This window comes from Nematostella vectensis, chromosome 4 (assembly GCF_932526225.1).
Source record: "Nematostella vectensis chromosome 4, jaNemVect1.1, whole genome shotgun sequence".
NCBI lineage: Eukaryota > Metazoa > Cnidaria > Anthozoa > Actiniaria > Edwardsiidae > Nematostella > Nematostella vectensis.
The window spans coordinates 15,250,269-15,277,418 of NC_064037.1; the positions used below are offsets into that span (position 1 = coordinate 15,250,269).

A 27,150-nucleotide genomic window follows, 5' to 3' on the forward strand; every position below is an offset into this window, starting at 1 on the left:
CTAGAATGGCCTGCGGAAAAGGCTTGGGCATAGCAACCTAAACTCAAAGCCCAAAGTAAAAGTAAAGCAGCGTTTCCAGCAATCCCCCCCTACCCCTGCCGAATTTTACAGGTCCACATCATTTGATAGGGGTTGACAACAATTTTCGTTGACTTAGCTGGTAACCAGGTAACCATGACTCGACGCATCCCCTCATTCATGAGGATCCACTGCCTTCTGCGATATCGCTATCCCCGAAAAAAAATCATACTCTTCTAATGCTTCTTCCGGGAGTGGATTTGTGCGCAGTAAATGCACTAGCCATTGAAACCTCCCCCCCCCCCCCCCCCCCCCCCCTGGGGCCCGGGGAAGTGTGGACTAGACAGACGCTGGACAGAACTGCAGTCAAATGCCCCTACCCCACGGGATGCAATTTATAGGCCACTACCCCAACAAGTCATCTGAAATAAGCCTATCTTTCAAAGCCAGTACACTTTAGGGAATTTGTACTGATAACTATGAAGTTAACAATTACCAAAAAATGGAAAAATAAATTATCTTCATCTGGCGTTGGATGTTATATATTTGGTTTGAACTAGAATGAACTCAATAATACATAAAAAAAGAAAACATCACATCCATTTTATATTTGGCATTTGCCGGGGCATTCTGTCCGGAATAACATAAGCATAAACCTGGTGTGACGTAGAACACAAGAAACACGCGCCATCTTTAAGTAGTCCCGGCGGGAGTTTTGCCATTCTTTTGTGTCACTGCAGTTGGTAATCTTGAGATCAAGAGGCAATGGGCAAGAGTTCATCCAGGGGCGTACACAGGGCGGCCAAAAAGTGAGTCATTTTTATTAAGGTATCTTCAAATTCTATGATTTTTCTATATGATACCATGATACCTATGACTCGGCCCAATCCTGAATCAATTCATAGATCTGACGCGCGCACGAATATCCAATCAGAAAGCAGCAAACAGAAGCCAGCGAAGTGCAACCCAAATGTCCTACAAATTGTACAACATGTCGGATGAGGTCAGTGAGTCCTGCTCGGATTTATCTAAAATACACACGTTTATAGCGTGTCTTTCTAACCTGACATGATGGAAACTTGTCTTGTTGTCCAAGCTAGGTGAAAATCTTGTAGAGAAGCATAGAAAAAGATGACTACGAGTTTGGTTGTTGAATGGAAACGGCACGAATCTAGCTCAAAATACGAAAACTTGGAAATGATTAGATAAAGCGGTGCTCTCTTCGGTAGGTACTAGTTGTTTTTAAAGCTATTCTTGTCAACTTGCAGTGATTTAAGTGCGGTGAAAATGGAAGAGAAAGCCGAATTCGCTGTTTACGTCTGACTTCTAACAAGTTTTATCGGCAAACGTTCAGATTTACTTAGCAAAAATACAAACGACAGTCTCATTCTTATAAGTAATTGAAGTAACCTAGGATAATAACACAAGTGTAATGGTAGGGCTTACATTGCTCTTGTAAGTGGTTTGTTTGCTTTTTGTTTTTTCGTTTCTTCGTATATTTTACGCGTTTTTCTACAATTTGAGTCCCAACTCTACACTAAAAGCGGCCGGGCAAAGAAAACAGGGCTAGCACTTTCTACGCTGACCGGAAAATGCTTATTTGCTTGTCCAGATTCGCAGAAAAATATCTCAAACCAATCTTTTTCGGCGCCGATTGCCGACTTTTTGTGGGACATTTGTGGGACCACATGGCTGTTATTGCACCATCTCTTTCCTGATTGGCTATTCGTGCGCGCATGATTGACATGTCGGATCTATGAATTTCATTGAAATATCGGAAAAACTTACTTTTCCATATTTCCAAGGAATCGATTTTGTTGTCCGCTTTTCATATAAGACATCAATTGGAACGGACCTCATATACGCAAAATAGAGTGCTTTTCAACTACAGTATTTTAGATTTCGTACCAAACACCCAAACTGCGATTTCATTTGCACGTGCGTCGCGCCTCGCGCGCCGATTATTAATTCTAATTTTTATTTTAGGATTTGCAAACTAGAAGCATTGATTATTATGTTCGCCAATGATCAGATGGACCGCAAGCTTTGAAGGGGCTACTAAACGGGTATCAATTTGAACGAATTTTTGAAAACAGTTACCCGCGAGGGCCCTTAAGGGTGGGTGGGTAATATAGCGGGGTGGTTTGTTGGGGGTGGGGGGTGGAGTTGTAGCTGGACAGGGCTTGTGTCGCCTCTCCCCACAATTTTCATTATTTTATGTTGGTTTAGAATGTTCTATACCAAAAAGTCACGTGCCTAGACATCAATATAGGCTTAGTGCCTAACGACCAGACAACTAGAGGACCAAAATTTTTTCATCAATCTATATAGTGTACATATATTGGCTATGCTTCAGGACCTATAACCCTAGGTATTGCCTAACACGCCCAATCAAAACGCCCCAGGTTTTATATTTCGGCTGAGCTTCAGCGCGTTGATCAAAACGACAATCTCAAGACTCAAACGTGCTCGTCGTAGACTAAAGCGTCTCGATAGTACTTCAGCGCGTTGATCAAAATGACAATCTCAAGTCTCAAACGTGCTCGTCGTAGACTAAAGCGCCTCGATAGCGTGCGTCGTATTTCCACAGGGTTACCAGACAGCACAGGGTTTTCTACAGCTCTTCTGCAGACAACAGCTCATAGTAAGTATCAAACCGATTTTTATAATTCATTTGTTAAATATTTGCTTCATCTAGATTTGCCTCCGGGCCGCTTTTTTGTAAAACCCTTTACATTTATTTTAGCTGTTATGCAAAATGTGAAAGAGTCTCCTAAAATGAAAACATTCAAAGCCTTGTTGGCCAGCGTAGCAAGCGTTTAGCGCGGTTTCGCGCGGTTTTGTTCTTTATTTCCGTTGACACACAAACGCTTGCTACGAGGCTAAAGCCTAGAATGTTCTGTTTCTTTGATGTTGTCAAAACTCTGCTTCAAAGTAAAGTGCAATTAGAAATCCACGTTAACCTTTCTTTCTGCCACCCAAGCCACCCTAAGAAATGATAAGACGGATATTTTCGTGTAACATGTAGCAGGAAATAGTTTGTCACTACAGCGCATCACATCTGACTCTACGTTTTCTAACCGGCTGACATGAGGCCTATCCGACAAGTCCTGCGTACAAGTGATCTATCATTTTGGTGATTTTATATTCACATTTCTGAGCTTCTGCCCTCATGCCTTTCAAGGAAGTATCTGTACATTGGGTCGAGGAAAGGGAGGGGGGGGGGGGGGGGGTGAATAGGTTCGCGGTTCGGCGGATTCGGCCCCGAAATGCTCACGGATTACGGATTTTGATGATTATTTCAGCGGATTGGCGGATTTTGAAAATACGGCGGATCTGTTGACAATTTGGGCACGGATTTCGGATTTTGACCTGTTGACTGCTTTTACGGTCGAATTTCGGATTTTAAATGAATTTCAATCGATGCTATTGTTTATCTGTCAAACCATGCGGATCTAAAAATATCTGCGGATCCACGGATTTGCCCCGAAAATGTTGCGGATCGGCGGATTTACATACCCCTATTCACCCCCCCCCCCCCCCCCCCCCCAGGAAAAGATGGCTGAAGATTGCGTGAAGTTTTATGATAAAGTTGACGTTGCCGTTGCCCAAGGGGCACTTGTAGAGTGAAGAGAGATTTAAGTGTTATATTTCGGCAATCTCAAAAAACAGTCAAAATCATAACTGTCAAAGGTTTATTAAACGACCTTTGATCTTCCAGATAAGTACTTACAATTTTATGGTTTGAATGCCTCACATCGAGCATATAGAAATGGATTGAAATAGAGGAACCCAGGCTGTATCTTTACTCAAACCTTGAAATTGCATAAATAAACCAACAAGATCCCTTGCATAATAACGTTTTTTTTACGGAGAATTGGTTCATTTCTATTTATTAGGCTTTGTCGAAGCCATCAGAAAAATTTAACGTTGTTTTGTTGCACACTATTTCATATTTTTCTTTCTTAGAACAAGCGTGCGAGTTAGTGCCTATTTAATTAGTCGTATAATGACAAGTTTATCTGCGGTTATCACAGATAACTAAGCCAGTCACGAGATCACGAAACATTAAAAAAGTATTGCTTGTTTTCACGCGTAGATGGAACCTAATTTTGTATAGTCATGGCGGGGCGTCGGGCAGGCATTTTAAGATTCGCCTTTCCCTGCTAAACAGTAAAAGGGACTAAAAAGAATAAAAAGAGACGACAAGGAATCCACAAAAACTCGCTCAATTATTGAAATTTTATGGCAGCTTTCACGAAGCAAGCGGCCACGCCCACCACGTTACCGCCTGCAGCATTTATCACTGAGTGAGATGTATGTATGACCGAAGCGAATCAACATACCACCATAAGAAGACGCGGTGATAACGTTGCTTCCTTACCCTTGATACAGCTAAATGGGCTTACAGGAGCCGTGTTCCGCACTACGGGTCAGCTACGGCTGCGAAGTACCCGATAAATATGTGCGCACGCGTGTTTGTAGAGTGTTGGGTGGGGAGGGGATGGGGATGGGGATCTCTCAAAACTGAAAAAAAGGAGTCCAAGATATCCATAAATGGCCCAAAGTGGAAGAAAGATCCCCCCTTCAACCCCTCCCTTGTTCACGTTTCATGCAAGTACGCCCTGCATTGTGTCATTTGGCACTACTCTATGACCACCATGACATCCTATTCTATCCTATGACTACACTTCACTAACCGTATGCTACACTACACTACACTGAGATTAACCTAAATAGCATCACTTACATTTGTATTGAATACTTATTGCTAATAAATATATAAAATATATATTTTTAGCTCGTCTGTTGAGCACCGCCCCCTGGCCTCCCGCCTGGAACAGTTATTGTCCCGGGGCTCGCAACGACACGCAAGGAAGCTTAGAGGATCTGTTATTACGGTCAGTACGGGGAGATTTGAAGAATTGTGGAGGGTTTCATTTTTTTTTTCCTCTTGAATTTTCTGTGCTATAAACTTTTTCTAGGGCTTTGGAGGTCTAGTAAACGTCGTGGTTGTTTTAGTGAATTCAGCCTTTTTTTTCTGCGTGTTAGAAGGAAAAAGCAAACGACGTGTGAAATTGTAAACGTGAACATGTACGTAAAGCAAGATGGTATCGGGCCATATTTTCTTTCTACACATGATTTGTAATCGCATCAATATGTGCTGGACCTTGGTAAGGGTATTAAAAAATGTTAGGCATTGTGACCGGTATGGGTCTCAAGGTCATTTTTTTGGAGGTTGTCAGTATCTAGCATTGGCATTTTTTGGGTTAACTTATTTGGCCTTTTTTCTTTCCCGTCTGTGTACCACAGCCGAACCAGGATAAGAATCAGTCCCTCGTGATCCTTCCGGAAAATAATATATAATTTGAAGTTGTGTCTTGACTGTTTCCTAAGGGGATTTGTCGCGCAGAAAGGGATTTAGTCCCCTTTAGACACAGAGGCCTTAAGTCTATTGCCTAAGGTTTGCTAAACTAGGAGACATGTCGAGCGCGGCATGTAACGTGCGACATGTCTCCTAAATGTTTCCTAGTTAGCCACAACCAAAAACATCAAGGTGCTATCCGAGAAACATTTCTTAATTGTCGCTGCTACAAGATATGCCGCGCGCTACAATGTTTTTCGAGGTGGCTAAACAAGGACACGTCGCACGCTACATTTCTCCCAGTTTAGGCAGGCCTCAGGGAAGGGTTATTATTTATCGGGAGGGGGGGGGGGGGGAGGCTGCTAAGTTGAATTTTTTTTCCGGTTCAAAAATTCCGACCCTCCCCCCATTTAAAGCCCAAAAACTCTGACCCTCCCCCAAAAAGGCGATCCTCCCCCAGAACAAAAAGAAGGTAAATCCATTAACTTCGTTCATGAAAATTTTTGGTCGTTTTTACACTATTTCACGAAAGGAAGTGAAAAAAACTATTCAGGTACAGAATATTGAGAAAAAGAAATATGCTTAGAGAATATCCGGTCTACTTTATTAAAATTACAGTCCAGCCGTGGGATATTCTTTACGTACGGCACTTTCTACCAGGAGGACCAAACGATCTTATGATTGTATAAGCACTCTTGCTATGGTACTAAAAACTAAAAAAAAAAATGCTTTCTATTTTGTTAACCGAATTGAGAACGGGAAATGCTGAGGGGAGACCCCCACTCGCCGAATCATTATGTGTGTGAGGGGATGGGAATAGACAGATAACCCATGCAAGGGGCGGCGGAACTGGCCTTTAAGCATCATCAAGTCAGGAGAAGTAAGAATCACTCTTACCATGTTTTCGCTCCAGTAAATTCCTTCACGACTTCAGCCTTTTTGGAAGTAGCGCTTAACCTTTCATCGTTTTCATTTCGTTTAAGGCCGCCAAGAGGATTAAGTTTAGACATTTTTTGATAACAGACAAGCTCAGGTATCAATCAGCTGGTGGGGTTTTCCCGCCCAACGGATGTTTTGGTCAATTTCGGCAGAGCGGCAAGTTTGCTCTCTTGGGTAGGGAGGGTAAAATAGTTTGCCCTAGTTCCCAGACCGGCCGAGCGCGACATTTTCCCACCTGGCGGGGAGGGTAATATAGTTTGCTCTCCTTCCCGGCGCGGTCAAGCGTAACTAATTGTCCAACGGCATCGGTCAAGGATAATTGTGGCTACTTTCTCGTTTTAAAATACGGCTAGCGGCCAGGGAAAATAGTTTAGCTCGGATGTTTTGCCACATATCGAATGTAAGTGTACCCTGGCATAGGTCTGCGAGATAAAAATATTTAGTTTGTTGTTTTTTCCTCTCGAATTTCGACGGTATTTGAGTGCTACCGAAAATGGCGCCTCCAACCATGTATCTTTCTTTAGTAGGTAGAGAGAAGTCATAAATTCCGTTGAGAAAACCCCCCCAAATCGTTTATTACACGTGAATTTGACAACAACAAGGCATGTTCTAAGTTCTAAGGCAATTTTATTGACAACATTTCACAAAAAAAAAAAAAAAAAAAAAAAACGCTTTACTCGACCGATCTCAGAACAGCCGAATTCCGAGCTACGACAAGCAACCATTGCCTGGGCTACCTGTGATTCAAGGCTAGTCTTTAAACATCATCAAGTCAGTAGAAGTGTTGATGTCAAGCCCATATTCAAGGCTAGTCTTTAAACATCATCAAGTCAGGATCAGTGTTGATGTCGAGCCCATATTCAAGGGGTATATATAGTATTGTATATATGGGTCCGGGGGCATACTTCCCAGTAAAATATTTGTCTTTATTGTTAACTAAAAGCTAAATTGCATCATTAGAGCTACTTTCCACCAGAATTGTTATTTGTATATTTTTTCATGCTACCAATCTTGTGGGGGAGTGACATGAATGGAAAATCGAAAACTTGAAACTTCAAAAGATAAAACAAATAGAAGGCCAGGCAAACAACGGAAGTCATGAAATGACAGGCAAGAGGACCATCACATCTTTTATAAATTTTTAGGGGGTTCTCCCCAGAAAATTTTAAAAATCCAGACTATTAGGAGGCTTGGAAATTGATCAGAACACCTGTTCTAAAAACAATAAGCCCCCCCCCTAAACCCTGTTTAAAAATTGAGGCCCTCCCCCGAATAGGCGCTCAAAATATTGCATCCCTCCCCCAAAAAAATAGCAGCCCAGTTAAATAATGACCCATTCCAAAGGATTTCACGCTACATGTTACCGTCATAGCTACGAGAACGATTATTGTTAAAAACAAATATGCGTGAATTCTTTCTATCAAACTGGAAATATTTTTTTTGAGCTTTTAAAGATAAAACTGCCTTGTGGTAGCAAGATTTCTTATTCTGGCGATCATCTGGTATTAAATTACACGAATATTTGCGTAATCCCCGGAGGACGTGAATGTGTACTATTAAACACACTAAAATACTAGCCCCCTCCGCAGGCATTGCTTTTGCCCAGAAAGCAGCAGAAAACATACACGGGCGCTCGGGATTCCTGTGGTGTTGCGTCGAGCGCATCGCCTTTGCCCAGAAAGCAGCAGAAAATTTACACAGGCGCTCGGGACTCCTGTGGTGATGAGTCGAGCGCATCGCTTTTGCCCAGAAAGCAGCAGAAAACATACACAGGCGCTCGGGATTCCTATGGTGATGCGTCGAGCGCATCGCTTTTGCCCAGAAAGCAGCAGAAAACATACACAGGCGCTCGGGATTCCTGTGGTGATGCGTCGACCGCATCGCTTTTGCCCAGAAAGCAGCAGAAAACATACACAGGCGCTCGGGATTCCTGTGGTGATGCGTCGAGCGCATCGCTTTTGCCCAGAAAGCAGCAGAAAACATACACAGGCGCTCGGGATTCCTGTGGTGATGCGTCGACCGCATCGCTTTTGCCCAAAGCAGCAGAAAACATACACAGGCGCTCGGGATTCCTGTGGTGATGCGTCGAGCGCATCGCCTTTGCCCAGAAAGCAGCAGAAAACATACACAGGCGCTCGGGATTCCTGTGGTGATGCGTCGAGCGCATCGCCTTTGCCCAAAGCAGCAGAAAACCTACACAGGCGCTCGGGATTCCTGTGGTGATGCGTCGAGCGGGTCTCTTTCCTCTTTTTCCGCTTTTGGCATTGTCCCCTCCCCCTCTTTACAATGGATATTTTCGACCACAGGAATCCCGAGTCAGAGACGCCTGCGGGGAAGGCTACTAAAATACGTGGTTCACGCTGTTAATCCAACTACTATAAAGCCTTTAAACACAAGGGCAGTAGTGCACAAGCCTATCCATCATTGTCGTGCGTAAAGGAGAGGGCGGATACGCATTACAGACAGAGTAAACCAGATCTCCCGCAAAGAAAAGAAACACAGGAATGCTGAGTCATAGTCACAATCTACCATATGGGCATGCTATTTACCCTGGAGGCTGTATCTAAAACGCAGATTTCGGATCAGTCGTTTAGAGCAAATAATGCTTGGGTTGGGGGCTTATCGTCCTGTGTTTTTTTACACGTACGATCTAGCATGAGAGGCAAAAGCCAATTGATGAGGTCATAACATATTGCAGGCAGGTGTGTTGTTTGACTCTGCACAGTGGTTGGGAGTTGGGTGATTTTCTTTCTTGTTTCTTTTTAAAAAGCCCGCAGCCCGCCAAAGTTTGGAAGTACCCGGATGATAAGCGTGCATGATAAATAAGATAAGCAAGACAGTGCAAAATACGCAAGAGACCTTCATCCTAAACAGGTATTTTATAACAGATATCAAGTTTGATTGACTTTTGTAATATGTTCCATATTCGGCAAAAATATTTGCCGAAAAACATTCCGGAGTTTGTCCTCCGATAAAAATCTAAATCTAAAGCTCGAATTCCACACTAAAACTGGATCTCTATGGAACAAAATTGTTCAATCATAACTGATGATAACTTACTTATGTGAGAGAAATTCGGCCGTAAGGACTACGGAAAGGCATTGAGAAAGAGAATACTTTTGTCATGAAAAGCGTTCCTATTTCTTTCTAAAATCTAAGAACAATAAATAGTTAAATTTTACAGCGATGTGGATTTTCAGGCTAGTTGACTGGACATAATTTCGACAAGATTTATTAGATTGTAGCAGGGTCTTTGTTTTTCGGATCTCGAAAGCAAAGACACTAGAAAAATTAAAAAAATGTAACGTGATCACACACTGTGTGCTTTGGGGTACCGTGTGAAATTCTATTAGGCCCTGCCTATAGTTGGTTTTCGAGGTCTTTGTTTTCGAGACAGCGATTTTTTTTTTCAATTGCTTTCGGAGCGAATAAAGATTTGCCAAAAGAAAAGCTGTCTTTATCGTCATTAATTTTTAATTCCAAAGTGCCAAAGTCAATCAATCTCTGGTCTTACATCACAAGTCCCACACTGAATTAAAACTGTATCCAATCCACGAATCTAGCTTTAGATGACAAAATAGTTTTAGCCAATAAAACTTGTGGTTTGTATTATTTCGGTTTAGTATCAATACTACGACAAAAAATCGAATTAATGACCTCCCACAATTAATGACCTCCCACAATTTGTATCCACTCACACATCACGAATCTAGCCTATGAGCCATATGATCCTATTGAGCCATAAATAGTGAGTAGCGAAAAGCCGTTGCTTTTCGCGACAAAAGCAGTTATTTATTACTAAGAATTTTATTAAAATCGTCATTTATGTACATGTGAGTAGATTTATACTAAAACAATTAGACTACTCGTTGTGTCGTTTTCTATGAGTCAAATAGTCAACTAGAACTAGTAGTCTAAAAAGCCACGATAAAACAATAAATTGCAAGAAATGAAAAATCACATCACATCGTTATGTCGATTTTAAACGAGGTTGGTTTCAAATTATATTTCACGACTGGTTTTTGGACATGAAATCGTGTATCGTTATATGGTCTCAACTGTAGATTTCTAGGAAAACATTTGTTAGGCATATTCTTTAGTTGATAGGCTGCACATAATATTACCCAAGAGCGAAAGGTTTTTACTCCCAATGTTTTGTTCCCTTATCATATTTTTTTCAGTGTCGAAAAACACTGCCTGTCAGTTTTTGAAGTTTAAGCCCACTTGAAAGATTATCGCTTTGTGTTGTCTCATTCACATGCGTTGATGGTTGACGTGGAAAACAAACAAATGGAGACAATCTCTAGCAGTACCGTACCGACCTCGTTAATGCGAAATGCACACAAATTATTCGTGAGCCATCTCCAAAACGGAATACTTGTGCTTGAAGCTTTAAAGCCTTTTAAGCTAAGCTTTCCAATTTTGTCAGAGTTCGCTAAGAAGAGATGTCACATAGCCAAGGTGTGCTTATTTGTTTTCACTTTTCGTAAGTAATTTACGTAATGGGTATTCTAATGGTTTATTTTGTAATATGTTCATTGCTGTATTGCCTTAGAGACCTTTAGAATGTTATTTAGAATTTACTAAGAATAACCGATATCTTATTGAAAATGTTGTGCGTGCTGTCAAAGAAAACCTCCAACTAGATTAACTTGCTAAGTTTGTTTGTGCTCGATCGCGGACGGCTGAAAGGGACTTCAAGATCGAAACTGGAATTTTCACTAAAGGAAAAAACAAAATCACTCAATGAATATTAATCCAAGTCGAGCATTTTGTCACGACTAAATAAATAAACCTGCAAGAAATTCGCCTAATTTGGCAAACATTCCATAAGGTATTGTAATCCATGTATTATTGCCCAACATCTATTTATTTAGGCGAGTACTTATTTCCAGCTAGCGAATTTACCCTGTTAATTTGGCGCACCCATTTGATTAGTTTGGCAGCTGGTTCCGTCCCTCTAGTGGTTCAATTATATAAACTGCCCTCTTTTTTTCAGGCCAGTTTGGTCATCTGGGCACTACAGTCAATACCATGCAAAAAGCTCTTGTTGTTCTAAGCTTGCTGGGGGCGTCACTGGCAGCCGGTAAGATTCAAATCATGATTTTGATGGTAGCTATTCATCTAGCCAGTGTAGCAAGCGTTTTATTCAGTAAAAAGATTGATCGCACGGACAAGCTTTATACGACAAAACTCTCGAAAACGGCTTGCTATGCATGCTATAACACACTATAGTATGATAAGAGGGTTTTTAGAATAAATCTCATATTTCTACGTTTTCTTTCAGATTGGGACTACGACTCCAAAGGTACGGTCACGTAGGGTTAGAAAGTCCCATGTTGTTGCGACATATCCGAAATTTTGTACTGTAAGTTTTTTTATCTCAAAATGTTTCGACTTTTTCTTCGTGACATAGTCACGTTCGATTTTGAATTCCGCAAATGTTTTTTTTCCGGACTAGTTATTGATGCCGCGCTTGTATTGTTTTAATATGGTACTACGAAACCTTTTGCTCTTGGAGAATATGGTATAATTTGATATATTATCAAGAGATGGTCTCTTGATATTATTTAGTAATTGGCACGCTTGCATTGTTTTTATGGAACTTCGAAACTTTCTGCTCTTGGATAATATTATATCATTTACCCCCTTTTTGCATGCGTTTTTTTTTTATGTGTATATGACAAGTGACTCTCAGCATGTCATCTTTGTTTGCCAGTCGTTGACAAGCGATGTTGTGTATGTCATTACTGTTTGATGCGCATGTATCTGATGCGGTTTTCTATAGAAATTGTGGTTTCAGTGGCGTACCTAAGACTTACCACGGGTAGGGAGGGAGACACCATGGTTGCCTATGTTTTTTTTTTTTTTTTCTATCTTCTTGAATATTAACTGAGACCCAGGGCGTCGCGGAGATCGGGCATACAAGAGCCTATCATCACAGACTGAAAGTACTACGAGTTTTTTTTTTGTGTGGTATGTTTGGTATCGCAACGATGCACAAAATCTAACATGAACCTCGCTGTCAAAAATAATTCGGAAGCAAGAGACCATGATGTAAGAGAACGAATCCCCCGTATTAGGGTATGTTCCAATGATGACGTCCGTAAAAACTATTTTTAGAACAAGCAGTTATTTTTAGATACGTCTCTGATTGGTTAGCGCTCACGTTTCCTAGCAACATGAATCTTACGCGCGATCTCATCTTGAAAAATGTGAGCCGGCAAAGGATGTTTTGGAAATCTTTTTGACCGAAAATACCTTCCTTTTTTACGAACGCTGTAAAAATGATCTTCCATAGAGTACGCTGGAGCCAATCAACCGTTTCTGGGACATTTTTAAATGCATTTAAAAATGCATAAAGTGCGTGTTTTTAGGCTCTGGGATCAACTTCCCCAGTAAAAGTTTTCACTGCTGATTCGCAAATTATAACACAACAATCAATCATAAATCTGTGTTTACAAAACACAATTCTCTTCCAATTCCCTTTTAATGAAAAAGTTATATCCAGAACTTAATACCATTATATTCACACCGATATTACAAATAAAAGATTTCAAGTCTTTATAATGAAGTAAATCTTATTCTAGTGACAAGGGTTTCTTGAGTGACATGATTTCTGAACATTTGCGTGAAAAATTGAAGTTCATTCATCTAAAAATGTTATAAATCAAAGAAAAATAAAGGCCTTCTTGTATTAAAATACAACATAGACTCTGAGAATGCCTAGGTATTCTATCTCACCGAATTGCAGAGAAAAAGAACTTTTTAGGAGTATGCACGATGCATCTTGAATGATATCCAAATTCACCGTCTCCCCGACGTCTTCCCGTTCAATTATTCATAAAACACATAGTTAACTGAACATTAGATAACTTAACAGATAACAGGACACCACCCCATGAGTAGCATTGTGGTCATGAGCCTTGAAGAGCAGCTAAAAGAATAAAAACAGGTAGCGAACAAAGTAAAGGAGTGCAGAGGGAAAAAAATTGGTGTGAAATTGTACTAGCTCGGGGTGCCCATAACCAAATATGGCGCGACGAACCATGTATGGATGCTATGATTGACAAGCTCGCGCAATCTAAAAATAGCTTTCACGGACGACATCATAGGCCACGGGGTTATGTTCTCTTATATCATGGTCTCTTGTCGGAAGTCGGTGTTCCACTTTTCGATAATCCTATCGATGTCAGGGCATTCTCCGATGTACGCAGAAGGTATATTACCTGCTATTTCATAATGGAGCTGAGTGGGCAAAGACGTGATCGGATATTGTGCCCAAGTTTCTCCCTGTTCGAGCAACCGTTTGCAGACTCAGGCAAAATCTGATCGTGAGACTTTAACAAACCGAGCATGCTTTGTTATTTAGGTGTTTGTGTAGCCTACTTGTAGGCTTTGATAGTTTTTCCGTCACGAAAACCCCACGGCCGCCATCTTGGATAACGCGCTCCGCAGGGGGAGGGGGAGGGTATGCGAACTTCGTGTTTTCGAGGTTTTCGTGCCGGAAAAACTATCAAAGCCTACAATAGGCTAGTGTTTGTGAAGTGTTTCTGAGCGTGAGGTCTGTCTGCTTTTCAAATTCACAAGGATCGCTCCGATTGGTCTCATTTTAATTAAATTATCAAATTAGACCAATCAGAGAGCTAGTTTGATTTAGCTTTTAGAAACGGGTTTTACAGAGCAGTTGCCCAGGGCGTCTTTCAGCCTGTTTCTTTCTCGCGCCGCGCTCCCTGTGTGCCCGATCTCCGCGACGCCCTGGGTCCCCGAGAATGCTTCGATATTAACCTGGAGTCCTTTAACAAGGGACTACAGTGATTTAACAGCATAATAAATGTCATATGCCGACATGGAAGAGCCAGAATACTAGAGGCTCCACGTTCACTCGTTTACTCTACTAGGCCAGTTGCCAAGCTTGGAGCCTCTATCCAAAACCCAAAAGTAAACAGCAAAATACATAGTAAATAAAACCACCATGGTTGTGTACATGTGCTAATTAAATTGACGTAATCTAATAAAACAGGGCCTAGCAAATGGTCGAGTTCCTTCTCACAATGCAACGGCTCGTCCCAGTCTCCTATCGACATTATAACTTCAAGTGTGGCGTTCGACCAATCCTTGGGTGAGCTGCAGTTCGTTAACTTTGATACCATACCAACCGGTTCCAAAATCAGCCTCAAGAACAATGGGCACGCCTTCCAGGTGAGTGCATATGTGGGGACTGGGATCGAGTGACAGCACTTCATAAAAAAAATACTTCTATAGATTTCTGAGATGTCAGTCTAGCCTCGTCATCGAACCTTTCTCGGCAGTTTACAACTATTTACATCATAGACACATGGATCTAAAGACCTTGCGTCTCTCGTCAGGTAAACATGCTTTCTGCCGGAACTTTCACCGTTAGCGGAGGAGGACTGGGCGCAACTTATTCTACAGTTCAGTTTCATTTGCATTGGGGAAGCAAAAACGAGCAAGGCTCGGAGCATCTGATAGACGGAAAAGCTTTTGCCGGCGCGGTAAGTTTTAATATAATTTTCTCAATTAATCAATTGTGTTGTCCGCGGAAGTAAAGAACAGGAACCCCTGGCATTTTGCAGGGGGACGATGGAATTGACAAAGGATGACAGCTACGCGTGCCCCTGTTCTCCCCCCCCCCCCCCACTCACCCCCTCCCTTAGTGTGAGGAATTCTGTACCACTCTTCCCTGCTAGCAAAAAGACTTAGACGGGAAAGAGGGAGGTAGTTTCCTTACTTCCTGGAATTAATTGGCGGCTTGCACTTTAAGAAGTCGCGTGACTTTTTTGGGGTGGCAAATTCAAGCCAAAATAAACACAGAATAGTTGCGTCCCTTATGCCATATTACGCCAAATTAAAACTCTCAATGAAAATAAGCCCTCTCTGCCTTCTGGCTGATTCGTAACCGCTAAATACCGTAATGACTCGAATACCAGCTTATTGGGGGAGGGGGCTCTTATTAAAAAAGGGCGCTTATTCCAATATTTTTTTGTTATTATTTTGACGCTACAAGCCGGAACTTTCACCTCGACAATCTCGCCAGCGGGATTGCCACCCAAAAAGTCACGTAACCTGTAAGTGAAGTCGCCTATTGGTGAGTCATTTATGGTCATGTTTGTAGGTTCATATCGTGAGCTATAACACCAAGTATCCCAACATCAGCGCGGCGGTCGACAAGAGTGACGGACTAGCAGTGGTGGGCATATTACTCAAGGTGAGAACGTGTGGCTCACTAGTCGAAACTGATCACATGATCAATTGGAAAGGTGTAAAATTATTTGAGAAGTACAAGGAGTATATGTGTTATTATATTCGGGCAAATAAAGTGCAAACGTTAATTTGCACGCACATTAATTAATGATGTTGGAATGGCCCTACCATCAATCTTTTAGGGACGCCGTTTACAGTACGCTAAGTCAATCTCAATCATTTCGATTGTCTTCTTTTTGCAGGTTGGAACCGAGTCCGCCGCACTTAAGAAATTTATGGAAAACATAGGCAGTGTTACTAAAGGTAAAAATATAAAAACACCTCTGCTGTCCCCTAAAATGCATCTGGTTACTTAGCAGCGCCGAAATAAAATAAAATTCTTAGCCCGATGTATTTGCTTGAAACAGTGAAACGGCTATGAGTGTTTTGTATCATTTTTGCAGTAAATACTTCCGATGAATTCGCTCAACCGGCCAAACTTGGTGATCTGCTGCCTAGCAACAAGGATTTCTACCGTTACCAAGGCTCCCTGACCACACCTGGTTGCCAGGAGAGTGTCACCTGGTCTGTGATGGCAAACCCGATAACCGTATCCGAGGCGCAGGTCAGTACCAGTCCTCTCTCTTCTGTGCAAGTTATGAGTAAAAAACTGCCGAAAGAGCATATGAAGAGGAACAAAGATTAACATAGGGTTGAAGTTGTCTGTTGTACACCTCTAATGCTTCGAGCATTAGACCTTGGGAGCAAAGGAGGGCTTAAGGGTTCTCGATCCAGGTATCCTATTCCTTTTGTTAACTGCGAAATTCATTTTTCATATGCTTTATACAGGGCCGTAGCAGACCTCGAAATATTGGGGGAGGCACGATACAAACATTTAGAAAATATTGGGGGGGGGGGGGGGGGCACAGCCATGCCTCTACCTACTAGTCATTTCCTTATAATTTTGGAAAATATTGGGGGGGGGGGGAGACATGCCCCCCAGTGCCCTAGCCCCCTGCTTCGGCCATGTTATAAATTATATAAAGAAAACAAAGTTAGTTAGCAAACATTACTCGCAATAGACGTTTCGTCGGGATTCAACGCCGACTAGAGCAGGCGTATATCTATGGTAATCCAGTTTTCTTGGAAACTAGTACATCGCGAATAAACACTTATCGATAGAAGAGAATAAAAGAGGATTGCGCTCAAATACCTTCATATACTTCAAATAAGGTCGAACTCGCAGAATCTGTGAATCGTAACCCGCAGTGCTTCATGGGTATCAAGTTAATAAGCAAAATAAGCGTAGATAAAATACAAGTCAAGGTTTCAAAAGTTGTAGAATTATTGTTTATGAATTCTTAAAAACATTCACATGGCTTTCAGATACAAATATATATTCTGCCGTTTATACGCTACCCATGAACCACTGCGGGTTAGGAAACATTGATTCTCGAGTGCAACCTTTTTTAAGGCGTATAAAATAGGCGATAATTCCGAAATGGGGTATTCTGTAACTATCTTAATATTTTTGCAGTTGACGATATTACGTGGACTGAAACAAAAGGATGGGGTGGCAGTGATACAAGACAACTTCCGTAACACAATGCCGTTAAACGGAAGAGCTGTCAAGTCCAACTTCAAGGCACCCACCAGCACACCACCTCCACCTGTTACTACCCAAAGGGCAGGCGCACGCTCTGCGCTGGCTTGCATGGCTACCGCTGGCTTGGTTGTACTGGCAGCCCTGATGATTTAAATGTTTTCTTACATAATTTACTTTTTTTTTGTTGTAGTTTAAGCATACAGTTATCATGATGTTCGTCTTAGCACGTAACTAAAAAGTATGCAAAAGAACAAGATGAAATAAAAAATTAGCATTGGGAATTTTATTTCACAAAACACGTTTAATCCTTTTTAATGTCATACGTGTGTAGCTGTTTTAATTGTAATAAAGGTCGTCACTAAGTTTGTTCGGAATGATACTACCAATAAGTGTTAGGAGGGGCCCTACTCGTCAGGCTCCCTGACAAGAGCATGACCGATCCTCGCGCGCCAGGGTCAAGCTTTCTCATACCCTAGGACCTTCCCCTCCTCGTTCCTGAGGAATGAGAGGGGTGGACCTTGACGTGGGAGGATGAGAAATACCGTGCTATACCCGAGTGCGAGCATGTTGTGAAAGCCAGGCTCGATAATGGCGTGACCTTTATAAATAATAGGGGTTGCCGCTAGGTGCATGTTAATGTCTGTTATACTATATCATTGACACCTTCGAGAGTAGTTTTGTTATTAAAGAGTTGTATTGGCAGATCCATAATTCTTCGATTAAGGGGGAAGCAATATATGAAATACGTAAATCTCTAGATTTTCTTTTTCCGACAATGAAATGCCCGCTTACGCAGGGCCTTAGCGCATACTTGGTGTTTCAAGAGGGGGGGCACGATGCAAAACAGGCGTACGGAGGGAGGGGCACAGCCAAGCTGCTACTGGTAAAATCTACGGCATTATTACGAAAATGCCTAATGCAGTGTTATCAAACGAAAACGGTATCGAGATTGGAATTGTTAAAAGTATTTTTTTTTCTTAGTCACTACCTTAGCTTAAATTCACAAATAAAGCAAGTCTCCAAGTATTTCAATTTATTTGACGACCGGCATCAACAATATAACGATCTTGAGCTGATCAAGCATGGGGCCTTGACAAACGCAAGAGTCGAATCTAACAACCAATCATTCATTTTAAGCAGTCAAAAGCTTTGGAAAACACCCCCTCAAACCCTGGGGGAGGTTTTACAGTTTGTGTACCCAACCCAGGCGGCGGCCCTGATGTGCTGACTCCCCCGGCGTTACCCTGCACCATTTCAAAACCAGGGGGAGGCCGTACAGTCTCCTTAACAGCCAGACTAGAAGGTTCTGGTGTTGATGAGCTAGGGGTTACTTCATTCCTCGAGCTTACACTATTCGATTTATCACCATTCTTGCCTCCTTTCCGATGCCTCCTTTGTCTTCTTTTCGAGTCAGAAGGCGTTTCTGCGCCGTCACTGCATCTTTCACCGACAGAAATGCCATTTTTCCCAGCAAGAGAGGAGTCACTCTTTCCAGTCACAGGGGTGTCATTCTCCCTAGAAACGTGTGACTCGCTTTCTCTTGTTTTTTGTTCCTGTACTCGATTGGACATAACAGGTTTTGTAAAGGCCCCATTTGCGACACTACCACGCCCATCAACCATGCACGTATCTTCCGCCGCTTTCTGCCTTGTTCTTTCACCGGAGTTTCCCTGCCATTGTTTCCCACGGCCAGACGCAGGACATCGCCCAGGCTCTATATCGGCTCCTTTGTCTTCTCTTGTACTTTCGTTTGGCTTCCGTCCAGCGTCCCCATTTCGTGGCCCTATAAAGTCTTTCCTGTCACATGAGCTATCGACTTGTTGGGGTTATTTTTTTGTGTGGCGTCTCGTGTCAGACCCAGGACTCTTTCGAGGCTTCGTAGCGGCTCCCTTTTCTCTTTTTTGGTTTGGCGTCCGCCCCATGTTATTACCTCGTGGGCCCTTAAAGTCTTCCCTGCCACGTGGGCCATCGTCTCGTTGCGGTACTTTTCTTGTGTATTTGTGACATCCATCAAGATTATCTGCCGTAGTATCCTTGGAATCCAATTCTGTCTCAGTTATAACTTTGCTGTCGGCTGAAAACATCTCGTTGAGTGTACCGGCTTTTTCCTCGGTGTTTTTCCTATTGCCTTCACTCGACTGCGCGTCTATGTTATCCGCTCTCTCTTGCCCTATTTGCATCAGCTTGTCACCCCCAAGATTCTTCTTGTGAATATTTTGTTTACTTCTATAATTTTGTCCCAGTTTCATCCCATCATCACGCTCATTTTCATTCAAAACTTCTTTCCTTCTACTCTTATTTCTCTGTCGTTCTTCCCATTTCCTTCCCCCACCCCTCCCCCTGTCATACTGCCTGTTTCTTCCGCGTCCAGAGCCAGGTCGATGTGGCTGAGCAGGCTTCTCGTAAGCGCTGTTCATCCCAGGGTTTTGGAACATATCCTGTGCGGTCTCTTCTTGTTCCACTGTACCTTGTCCATCACAGCTTGACGAGGCGTCACTGGTGGGCTCTGTAGTGGAAGGCTCGGGAGTCTAAAAGAGAAAATGTTTCAATACATGACAAGAGAGGACACGGTTATTCAGATCCTCAAGCTTTTCCAACCAACAATAAAAGGAGAGGGCATGTCTACCTTTTGGTTATATAATTATACCTTTTGGTTATATTATTATATAATATAATCAATGATAATGTTACAGAAAAACACTTGATTGGCCCGGGAATGGAAATTATCAGTAACAGTCAAACATAGGACCCACAGCATATCATAGCATATCAGCTCTATCACTACTGTTTGTGCAGGGGAGGGGGGATTATCAAAGACTCTTGGACCAACCTATTAGAGTTACTATTGTTTTCAGGTAACCTTTAATAAAGGACGTTCGAACCATGAGGTGATTCAAACGGATTAACTTCACTGTCTCATTTGTATAGTTTCCAAATGATACTAAACATTCTTCAGATAAGTCAGGCACGTGGTCTTTAACAGGGCTTTAGTGGTTAGGGAAAGAAGGGGGGAACTTATTACAAGGCCGGCTCAGTTTTTAGATGAAGAACGGGCCTCTTATTGACACTTAAGGAGGCTCGAGGTGGTTTACTTTAGAGTGTATGCGGGCGCAGCGGGGTTTAGTGTGCGCACGTGTAAAGCCTTGCTTTCATTTAGCACGATGCGAAACACAATGGCAATCAAAAGAGAAAAACACTGCGTTAAAGATCAACAGTGATTTTTTTTAAATTCATTAAATCATTTTCATACTAAGAGGGTACTAAACTGCAATTTATAGAAAAGTTGTCGAAATAGTTATTCTAAAAAAGGAACTTTTTGGTTTTCGAACAGACGAATCGTACATTATCATCCCTAAGAAATTATTCCATTAAAAAAAACATAAAGAAATCGTACCTCGATCTATGAAACTGAACTGTTGCTTAATAGAGAAAGATTATCATTTTCCGATAAGAATACACCAAATGATATACTCATAGCACCAAACCAACCATTTCGGGGGAACTCACAGAGGTGATATCTATTAAGAACTTGTTTTTCTCCTGCTCCACATCGATGATTCCTCCCTTCTGTAGCTGGCGCTGGTACAAAGCTGCCAACTCTTTCTGACGTCTTTTAGTTTTATTGTCAGGCTTGTAGACAGCCACCTGAGAGAAACAGAAAAAAAGTTATCACGATTATTACAAGAACTTTACTGATTTCAGTCAAATTACTCAGCTGAATCTCTACTGTTTCCATAAGTACACAACTGCGACACTGTTTGCCCTACTCATTAAATAAGCGGACCCAGCGCCTATTTGCTGCAGTAGTGATATAAGGACAGTCTAAAGATAATGCTAGGACTTCAATTTCCCATATAATCTTTAAAAAAGGGCTTCCTTGGAGAACAGACCAAAAACGAGCGGGCAAGCGAAAAGATTGGTCATGATGATTGGGGATCGCTTCCCCTCCCAATACTCCTATTCCTATTTCACTCAGAGAATCAATGTGTTGTGACCCGGATTGCTTCATGGGTATCAAATAACTAAGCAATTTCAATTAAAAGCATAAATGATAAACAATTTCAGGTTTGAAAAGTTCCCGCATTCTTTTGCATGCTTGTTAACATTCACACTGCTTTCAAAGACTAGGATTCAGCCACTTAGGCATTACCCATAAGACACTGTGGGTTAAGACACATGGATTCTCTGTGTGCAACCTTATTTGGAATAGGTGTATAAGCACATAATCTGACCTCCTCTGGTGTAGTTTCATGAGGAGCTGCTTTCAAGGCTTCCAGGTCATAAGAGATGGGTAGCCTGCACATAGGGCAAACGACCTGCAATCAACAGACAGACAGTTTTTTATTATATGCAATTAAGAGCCTTAGTCAGCCATTAATTTGTTATTGTTTCCCTAAATGTCTGGAGACACATTAGGTGACAAAATAAGCATCCAAAAATAAAGTTTTACGATCAATATACCGAATTCAATCAGAATTCAATAGGTGCTGTAGCAATAGTTTCCCCTAGTCAGCCAATCAATTTAGAAAGAAACACACAATCGCCCCAATGAACCATCTCCCCAATCACAGATGAGAATGACTCTCAAAACTACCACCCTTACTCTGCCTAGATTTAATAATAACATAAGTGTGAGAATAATATTTTTTGCAACCAAAAATAAAAAATAGAAACAAATTAAATCAATCTTTTCATTTTTACATCTGGGAATGTGGAATATAACAAGCAATGTAAATAAGGAGTCAATCATATGTGTGTTTGGTCTTGCCAGCACTTCAGAACATTTATTTCAATGAACAAAATGGATTATACTTTAACAATTTTGTAGTTTTCACATGTGAAAAAAAGAAGATCAATTGAATTTTAATTCACTCTGTAAATTTTACTAATGTCATACTGAGGAGGTGACACTCTATCTCAAATAATAAAAGGTTGTTCCTACTCTCCAAGTTTTAGGCATTTTTTAGACTTTTTTTTACAGATTGACAAATGACTATACCTTTATCCCCTTTTCCAACAGCAGTAAAAACAGTATTGCCTGTACAACCAATGAGGAAATTGTGAGTAAAGTGTTAAACAAAGAATAGATGATCACCTGCTCTTGCTTGTCATCACCACTAGCTTTTGACATCTTTATTGTGTGGTCAATATAGCGAGCCAGGCAGCTGCAGTGGAAGTAATGGTAACACTCGGTCTTGGTGAAGCAGTGGCTATCCTGAAATTGCACAAATAAAAAAAAGATACCATAAAAATCATGTTTAAGCGGCATTGTCACCAGTTTATTTCCGGTCTATTATGTATAACAATGTCCAATGATTTTTAATGAAAACATCTATTGAAAGTTTCTTGGAAGGTGTGACTGTTAATTTAGAGTGATTCTTTTGTCTCTTGTCGGTTGAGTTTTTTGTTGTACCCCCAGAAGAAAACCGGTGACAATCGGCTTTAAGCCCCTGGTTACTTATTTTGTTGTTTTCTCTCAGAGAGGGGAAGATTAAAATATTCCCTCCTTGTCATTAAACAGATCCTTGTCTTTCTTAGTGCTATCAGCACTTGTTGTTGCTGGGATCTTATTGTGTTTTAAAGATAGCTGTTGGTCCTTGACATGCTTTGGATGAGAAGGGCGGGGGAACAAAAGAGGGGGGCTCAATTGAAAACTACAGCACTAGAGGGGGCTTAACAAAGAGAGGGGATATAATAGATTTTTTACATTATTAATAGGGGTTTCCCATTTTTTTCATTGCTGAATAAAAACTCTCTAGTCTTAGAGCATTTTTTGTCTTCTAGGCTACTTCAAAACCAAAAAATGATGGAAGTTATTGACTATGAATAAATATTAGAAATTACATGTGGCTTTTAAGTGACTCACCTTGAAATGACATAGACATATTGCACAGGCACAACTGGGCATGTTGTTGTCTGTCAGACTTTCCTTGGCATACTAAACCCCAAAAAAACTACTTCATTACCTGAGAAGATTTACAAGAATGCATGATTTCTCGACTGTTTTTTTTTCTTTTCCTAATAATGCTTTTACTGGTGAAAATCAATATTGAATTGTGTAACAAGCTATCCTCTGTGTATGCTTTTACTTTGCCTAAAGGCATGTACACTCAGGATTGGCTGGTTGGTTCCCAAGATGAGTTTAGTTAGTCGGAAATTGAAAATGAGTTGAGTTTGCTGGCTTCTTTGCTGTTTTTTTTTTTTTACAAGGTTTTCCCTAGCTTTCCTTCCTTCATAAAAACCAACATTGACATGAGCCATATGGCCGTTGCTCAAGGTGTCATGCACTTGACTGTACTTGACTGTTGAACAGTACTGTATTTACTCATGTTTAATCGCATATTTTTTTATGGGAAAATGACCTCCAAAATCGGGGTGCGTATTATACATGAAACTTCTTGTTTGAGAGGTGAAGAGTTTGCATAACGATTAAAACAATAGAAAGCTCTTGAGTATTTTGACCAGCGAATAAGTTAAATTATTTTAACTCTGCAAGGTGTCGTTTTGACATACCAAATCTAAATCAATGAAAAGGTCTGAAGAGCAAGCCATGAATGCCTCGGACCAGAAGGAAGACTAACTACTTTTCTATTCAACATATTTCTCATAGAGGATTTTTGTTAAATATAGTCAAATTATTAATATTTTTTTTAAAAGACCTAAAAAATCATAAGTAAATACGTTTCTGTGCTTTAAAAATTCAATACTGCAGCAGAGAGGAGATTTATTTAAACACAGAGGCAATTTGGGGCAGAAAGCCATAGGAGGCCACTTAAGATTGGGTGGGGGCGGGCACAATACAGAAACATTAATACAGTATTGGGGGATTACAGACATGCCTCTTCCGGTTATTTCCTTAAAATTTTTGAAAATATTGGGGGTGCACATGCCCCCAGTGTCCCACCCCTTGCTAGGGCCCTGGGGAAAGTCAAGGATAAACAATTAAATCCTTTTATACCATATCTGCGGAAACATGTAAACTTTACCTCAATCAATTCAAACAGCATTGGTGAACCAATCCTTGTTTCTGCCAGCTCATGGAGATTTAGGGAGATGCTACAAAAATAAACCACTCAATCAAATATTACACACTAAGTCATACAGACTTGCAGAGGGAGTGAATCTGAATTATGGAAATTGGTCTCACCTCTGGAAGTGGGATGTTCTGAGACCCCAAACCAGGGGGTGCTTATCATAAGGGGACATAGAAAACGTAACATAACTGAGGGGACATTAAATATTATATAAACTATAAAAATGGGTTTTTTCACCTTTCAATATGAGCCTCGGATAAACCTCTTGGATTCTTTATTTCTATTGATGGCAGCACATTTGGATACTAAAAGAAAAACAGGCAGTGTTACAAGAAAATTGCCCCAGTACAAGTAATAAAACCTTAAATATCATTTTCTTTATTTTCACCCAAAAAAATGCAGTTTTGGGGCAAGTAGAAATGCCAAAAGTTAGCGAAATTTTTAGATGCCTTGGCCCTGCAATAGTACATAAAATTTTAGTTTCTCTTCCATTCTTTTAGACTTTTGCTAGCTTGAAAGGAAAATCTTGATACAGAATCAAATGATGCTGTGTGGAGAATGGTAAAGGGCTTTAGACCTTACATGAGTGAACTACAGTAAGAGTGGTAAGCCAAAGCCAATCCCTTCCAAGTCAAAGAGATAATGAATTTTGCTGTAAGTCTCTTTTTAAAGGGAGGAGGGGGTGCTTTATAGTCATATTGGGAACTTACTGCGCATGAGTATTATTCATTTGCTATTTTTAATTTTTGCCCTATAAATTTCAAATTAAAAGTATGAGATTTTCAAGGGCAATGATCAGATAGACAAAGATTATTGAGGAAACTCAGGAATTCTGGTAAAGTCTTAAGTCTTTATCTCTTACCTCAAGGGGAAGTGCAAGCAAGAGGGAAAGGCACACGTACTGTTTGTCCCCTTCATCCCCTGTACTAGGATGAAGAAGCAGGCTGACGCTTGATGGTCTGTCAAATACAAAAACAACGAGTCAGCAGAGTATGAATTTTGCACAAACTGGCTTACTTGATGTGAACTCAAATGCAGTCAGGTAAGCTTCAATTCAAACAAAAGAAAGTGGGACACCTTACATAGCAACATCCCCCCCCCCCAACCCCCCCTCTCACCCTGATTAATATTGATTAGAATATCATTGTGTAGAGGTCTATCTCTATTTACCTGTAGAGGTATAATTTATTGGGATTCCCAGTCTCTTTGTTTGTTAAGAGGGGGGGGGGGGGGGGGGGGGGGGGAAGAGTCCCATTAAATTTGTACTAGATTGTACTGTAGCATTTGGTAAAAACACTGACCCAAAGAAGGGTCCACCAATATATAAAACATGCAGTATGGTGGGAGGTAAAAACGAAAAAAATTTTGCTCCTCTGCCTTGGCTTGAAAAGCGAAGTCAAATCTCACTCATAAACATACAACAATTTTAATATGAGATAGAAAAGCAAAAAAATAACAAAATAATAATAACAATAAGACAAATGTTTTTATGGTTCTTGTCAGCGTCCGCATCTTATTTTGGCCCAACATAAAGAAGATATCACAGCTTACTTTAGTAAGTTGATTAAGATTTTGCGTTTGCTCTAACCTTTCTCTGGGACCCTCAATGGTCAATTCGTGAATGTATATGGCTTCAAGTAACTGAAGTTCTTCCTCAAGGGAATAGCTGCCATTGAAAAGCAAAAATACCTCGTTGAATAGTAACATTCAATAGAAAATAAGAAAATATTTCATGGCTTACCCTTCATGTAGATAAACTCCAGCCGCCATCTTGTACAGTGTTGTGATGGCATCGCGGGCTCAGTGGTGTAACACCACAGGATTCCCAGTATGTATTAAAAAAATAATCTAGGGAAGAAAATTATATACGATTTCCTCTCAATATATTTAGTGTGGTTGTAAACGTTTAGGAGAATATTATAGAAAATCGATTAAACTATCTGACTAACGACAAAAGGAAAAAATATCAATTTAGTAGCCTTCCCCCGTAATAAATAATGTGTTGATGAAACTGTTACGAAGCTAGTTTTAGTTATTGGTAGTCCCTAGCGGAAACATAGAGTTAGCATTGTAGTCTCGTCTATAAAGATATTTTTGTAGGAAACTCCCCTACGTCAGCCAAAGGTCAGAAAGGTGACGAAGGTCAGAAGGACGCACCACATTTGCTATTATAATTATTATTTATTTATTTATTTATTTTTCAGTGGTCCTGCGGGTTCTCCCAAGAAAATGTTGAATGCAGAGCATTAGGAGGCTCGCGAATTGATCAGAATTCGTTTTTAAAAAAAAGAACCTTCCCTAGACCCTGAATTAATAAAATTGAGGCCTTCCCGAAATCCCAGCTCGTTAAAAAAAGCCACCCCCCCCCCCCCCCCCCTACATATCAGCCCCCACCTCCCCGTGTAAGTCGCGATCTCTTTTGTGGTCTTTGCCTCGCGCGAAAAAGCTGAAAACAGGAAGGTTAATAACAACAAAAAGCGGATGGAGACATAACATGTTGAAGGGTATCGAGGATAAGAAAATATAAACATCGTGGCGAACATTAATAGGGTATCTGTTTCTTTTGAATATTGATTCGGCGGATTACTTAAGCTTATAAGAGGTGTGCGTGTGGTTTACAGGCCCGTAGCCTGTCTCTTCAATTTGTTGTTGTTGTCACGGTTGGGGGATTTTCTACATTTCAGTTTTCATAGCTCGGAGTGTTACTAAATTTTGTTGGTGCGCACCAAACTGCCGGCGTTGTGGTTCTTACGAACACCAAGCTTGCAAGGTTATCACAAGCACTCGCAGTATTTGGACTCTCTTGCCTAAGGCTCTCAAACGACTTGGCTCCATCCACCCACCCATAATAATTCCGCATCACGTACTCAGTAACCATTGCTGGTTACTATTTAGAGAAACTATCAGACTGGGGAGGTTAAAGCGCTCACATACACCACCACCTAATCACAAATAAGCCCATTGGATATATATTTAGAAAAACA

The 27,150-nt window shown here is 41.0% G+C and overlaps 2 protein-coding genes across 7 annotated transcripts; one reads left to right on the top strand and one right to left on the bottom strand.

The window, feature by feature from the left end:
- Nucleotides 1–2,623: 2,623 nt before the first annotated feature.
- On the top strand, nucleotides 2,624–17,495 carry LOC5507293 (carbonic anhydrase). 5 transcript variants are annotated; one of them, XM_048726669.1, is made up of 11 exons: nucleotides 2,626–2,662; nucleotides 4,820–4,919; nucleotides 9,093–9,196; nucleotides 11,322–11,408; nucleotides 11,610–11,630; nucleotides 14,346–14,524; nucleotides 14,692–14,838; nucleotides 15,459–15,551; nucleotides 15,790–15,850; nucleotides 15,991–16,151; nucleotides 17,064–17,495. In XM_048726669.1, the coding sequence occupies exons 4-11, from the start codon at nucleotides 11,357–11,359 to the stop codon at nucleotides 17,283–17,285; spliced, it is 936 nt and encodes a 311-aa protein (XP_048582626.1). In that variant the 5' UTR covers nucleotides 2,626–2,662; nucleotides 4,820–4,919; nucleotides 9,093–9,196; nucleotides 11,322–11,356; the 3' UTR covers nucleotides 17,286–17,495. The 5 variants fall into 5 exon arrangements, with proteins under 5 accessions (XP_032231758.2, XP_048582626.1, XP_001627923.3 ...); XM_032375867.2 differs by lacking the exon at nucleotides 9,093–9,196 and having other exon boundaries at nucleotides 2,624–2,662; XM_001627873.3 differs by lacking the exons at nucleotides 2,626–2,662; nucleotides 4,820–4,919 and having other exon boundaries at nucleotides 8,892–9,196.
- A 655-nt stretch (nucleotides 17,496–18,150) lies between these two features.
- LOC5507294 (E3 ubiquitin-protein ligase RNF25) lies at nucleotides 18,151–25,976 on the bottom strand. 2 transcript variants are annotated; one of them, XM_048726667.1, is made up of 10 exons: nucleotides 25,908–25,976; nucleotides 25,755–25,832; nucleotides 25,029–25,125; nucleotides 24,404–24,471; nucleotides 24,119–24,188; nucleotides 22,999–23,070; nucleotides 22,228–22,347; nucleotides 21,365–21,448; nucleotides 20,640–20,777; nucleotides 18,151–19,660 (listed from the first exon to the last, which is right to left on the bottom strand). In XM_048726667.1, exons 1-10 carry the CDS (start codon nucleotides 25,934–25,936, stop codon nucleotides 18,959–18,961), a joined length of 1,458 nt encoding a protein of 485 aa, XP_048582624.1. In that variant the 5' UTR covers nucleotides 25,937–25,976; the 3' UTR covers nucleotides 18,151–18,958. The 2 variants fall into 2 exon arrangements, with proteins under 2 accessions (XP_048582624.1, XP_048582623.1); XM_048726666.1 differs by having other exon boundaries at nucleotides 20,622–20,777.
- Nucleotides 25,977–27,150: the final 1,174 nt, after the last annotated feature.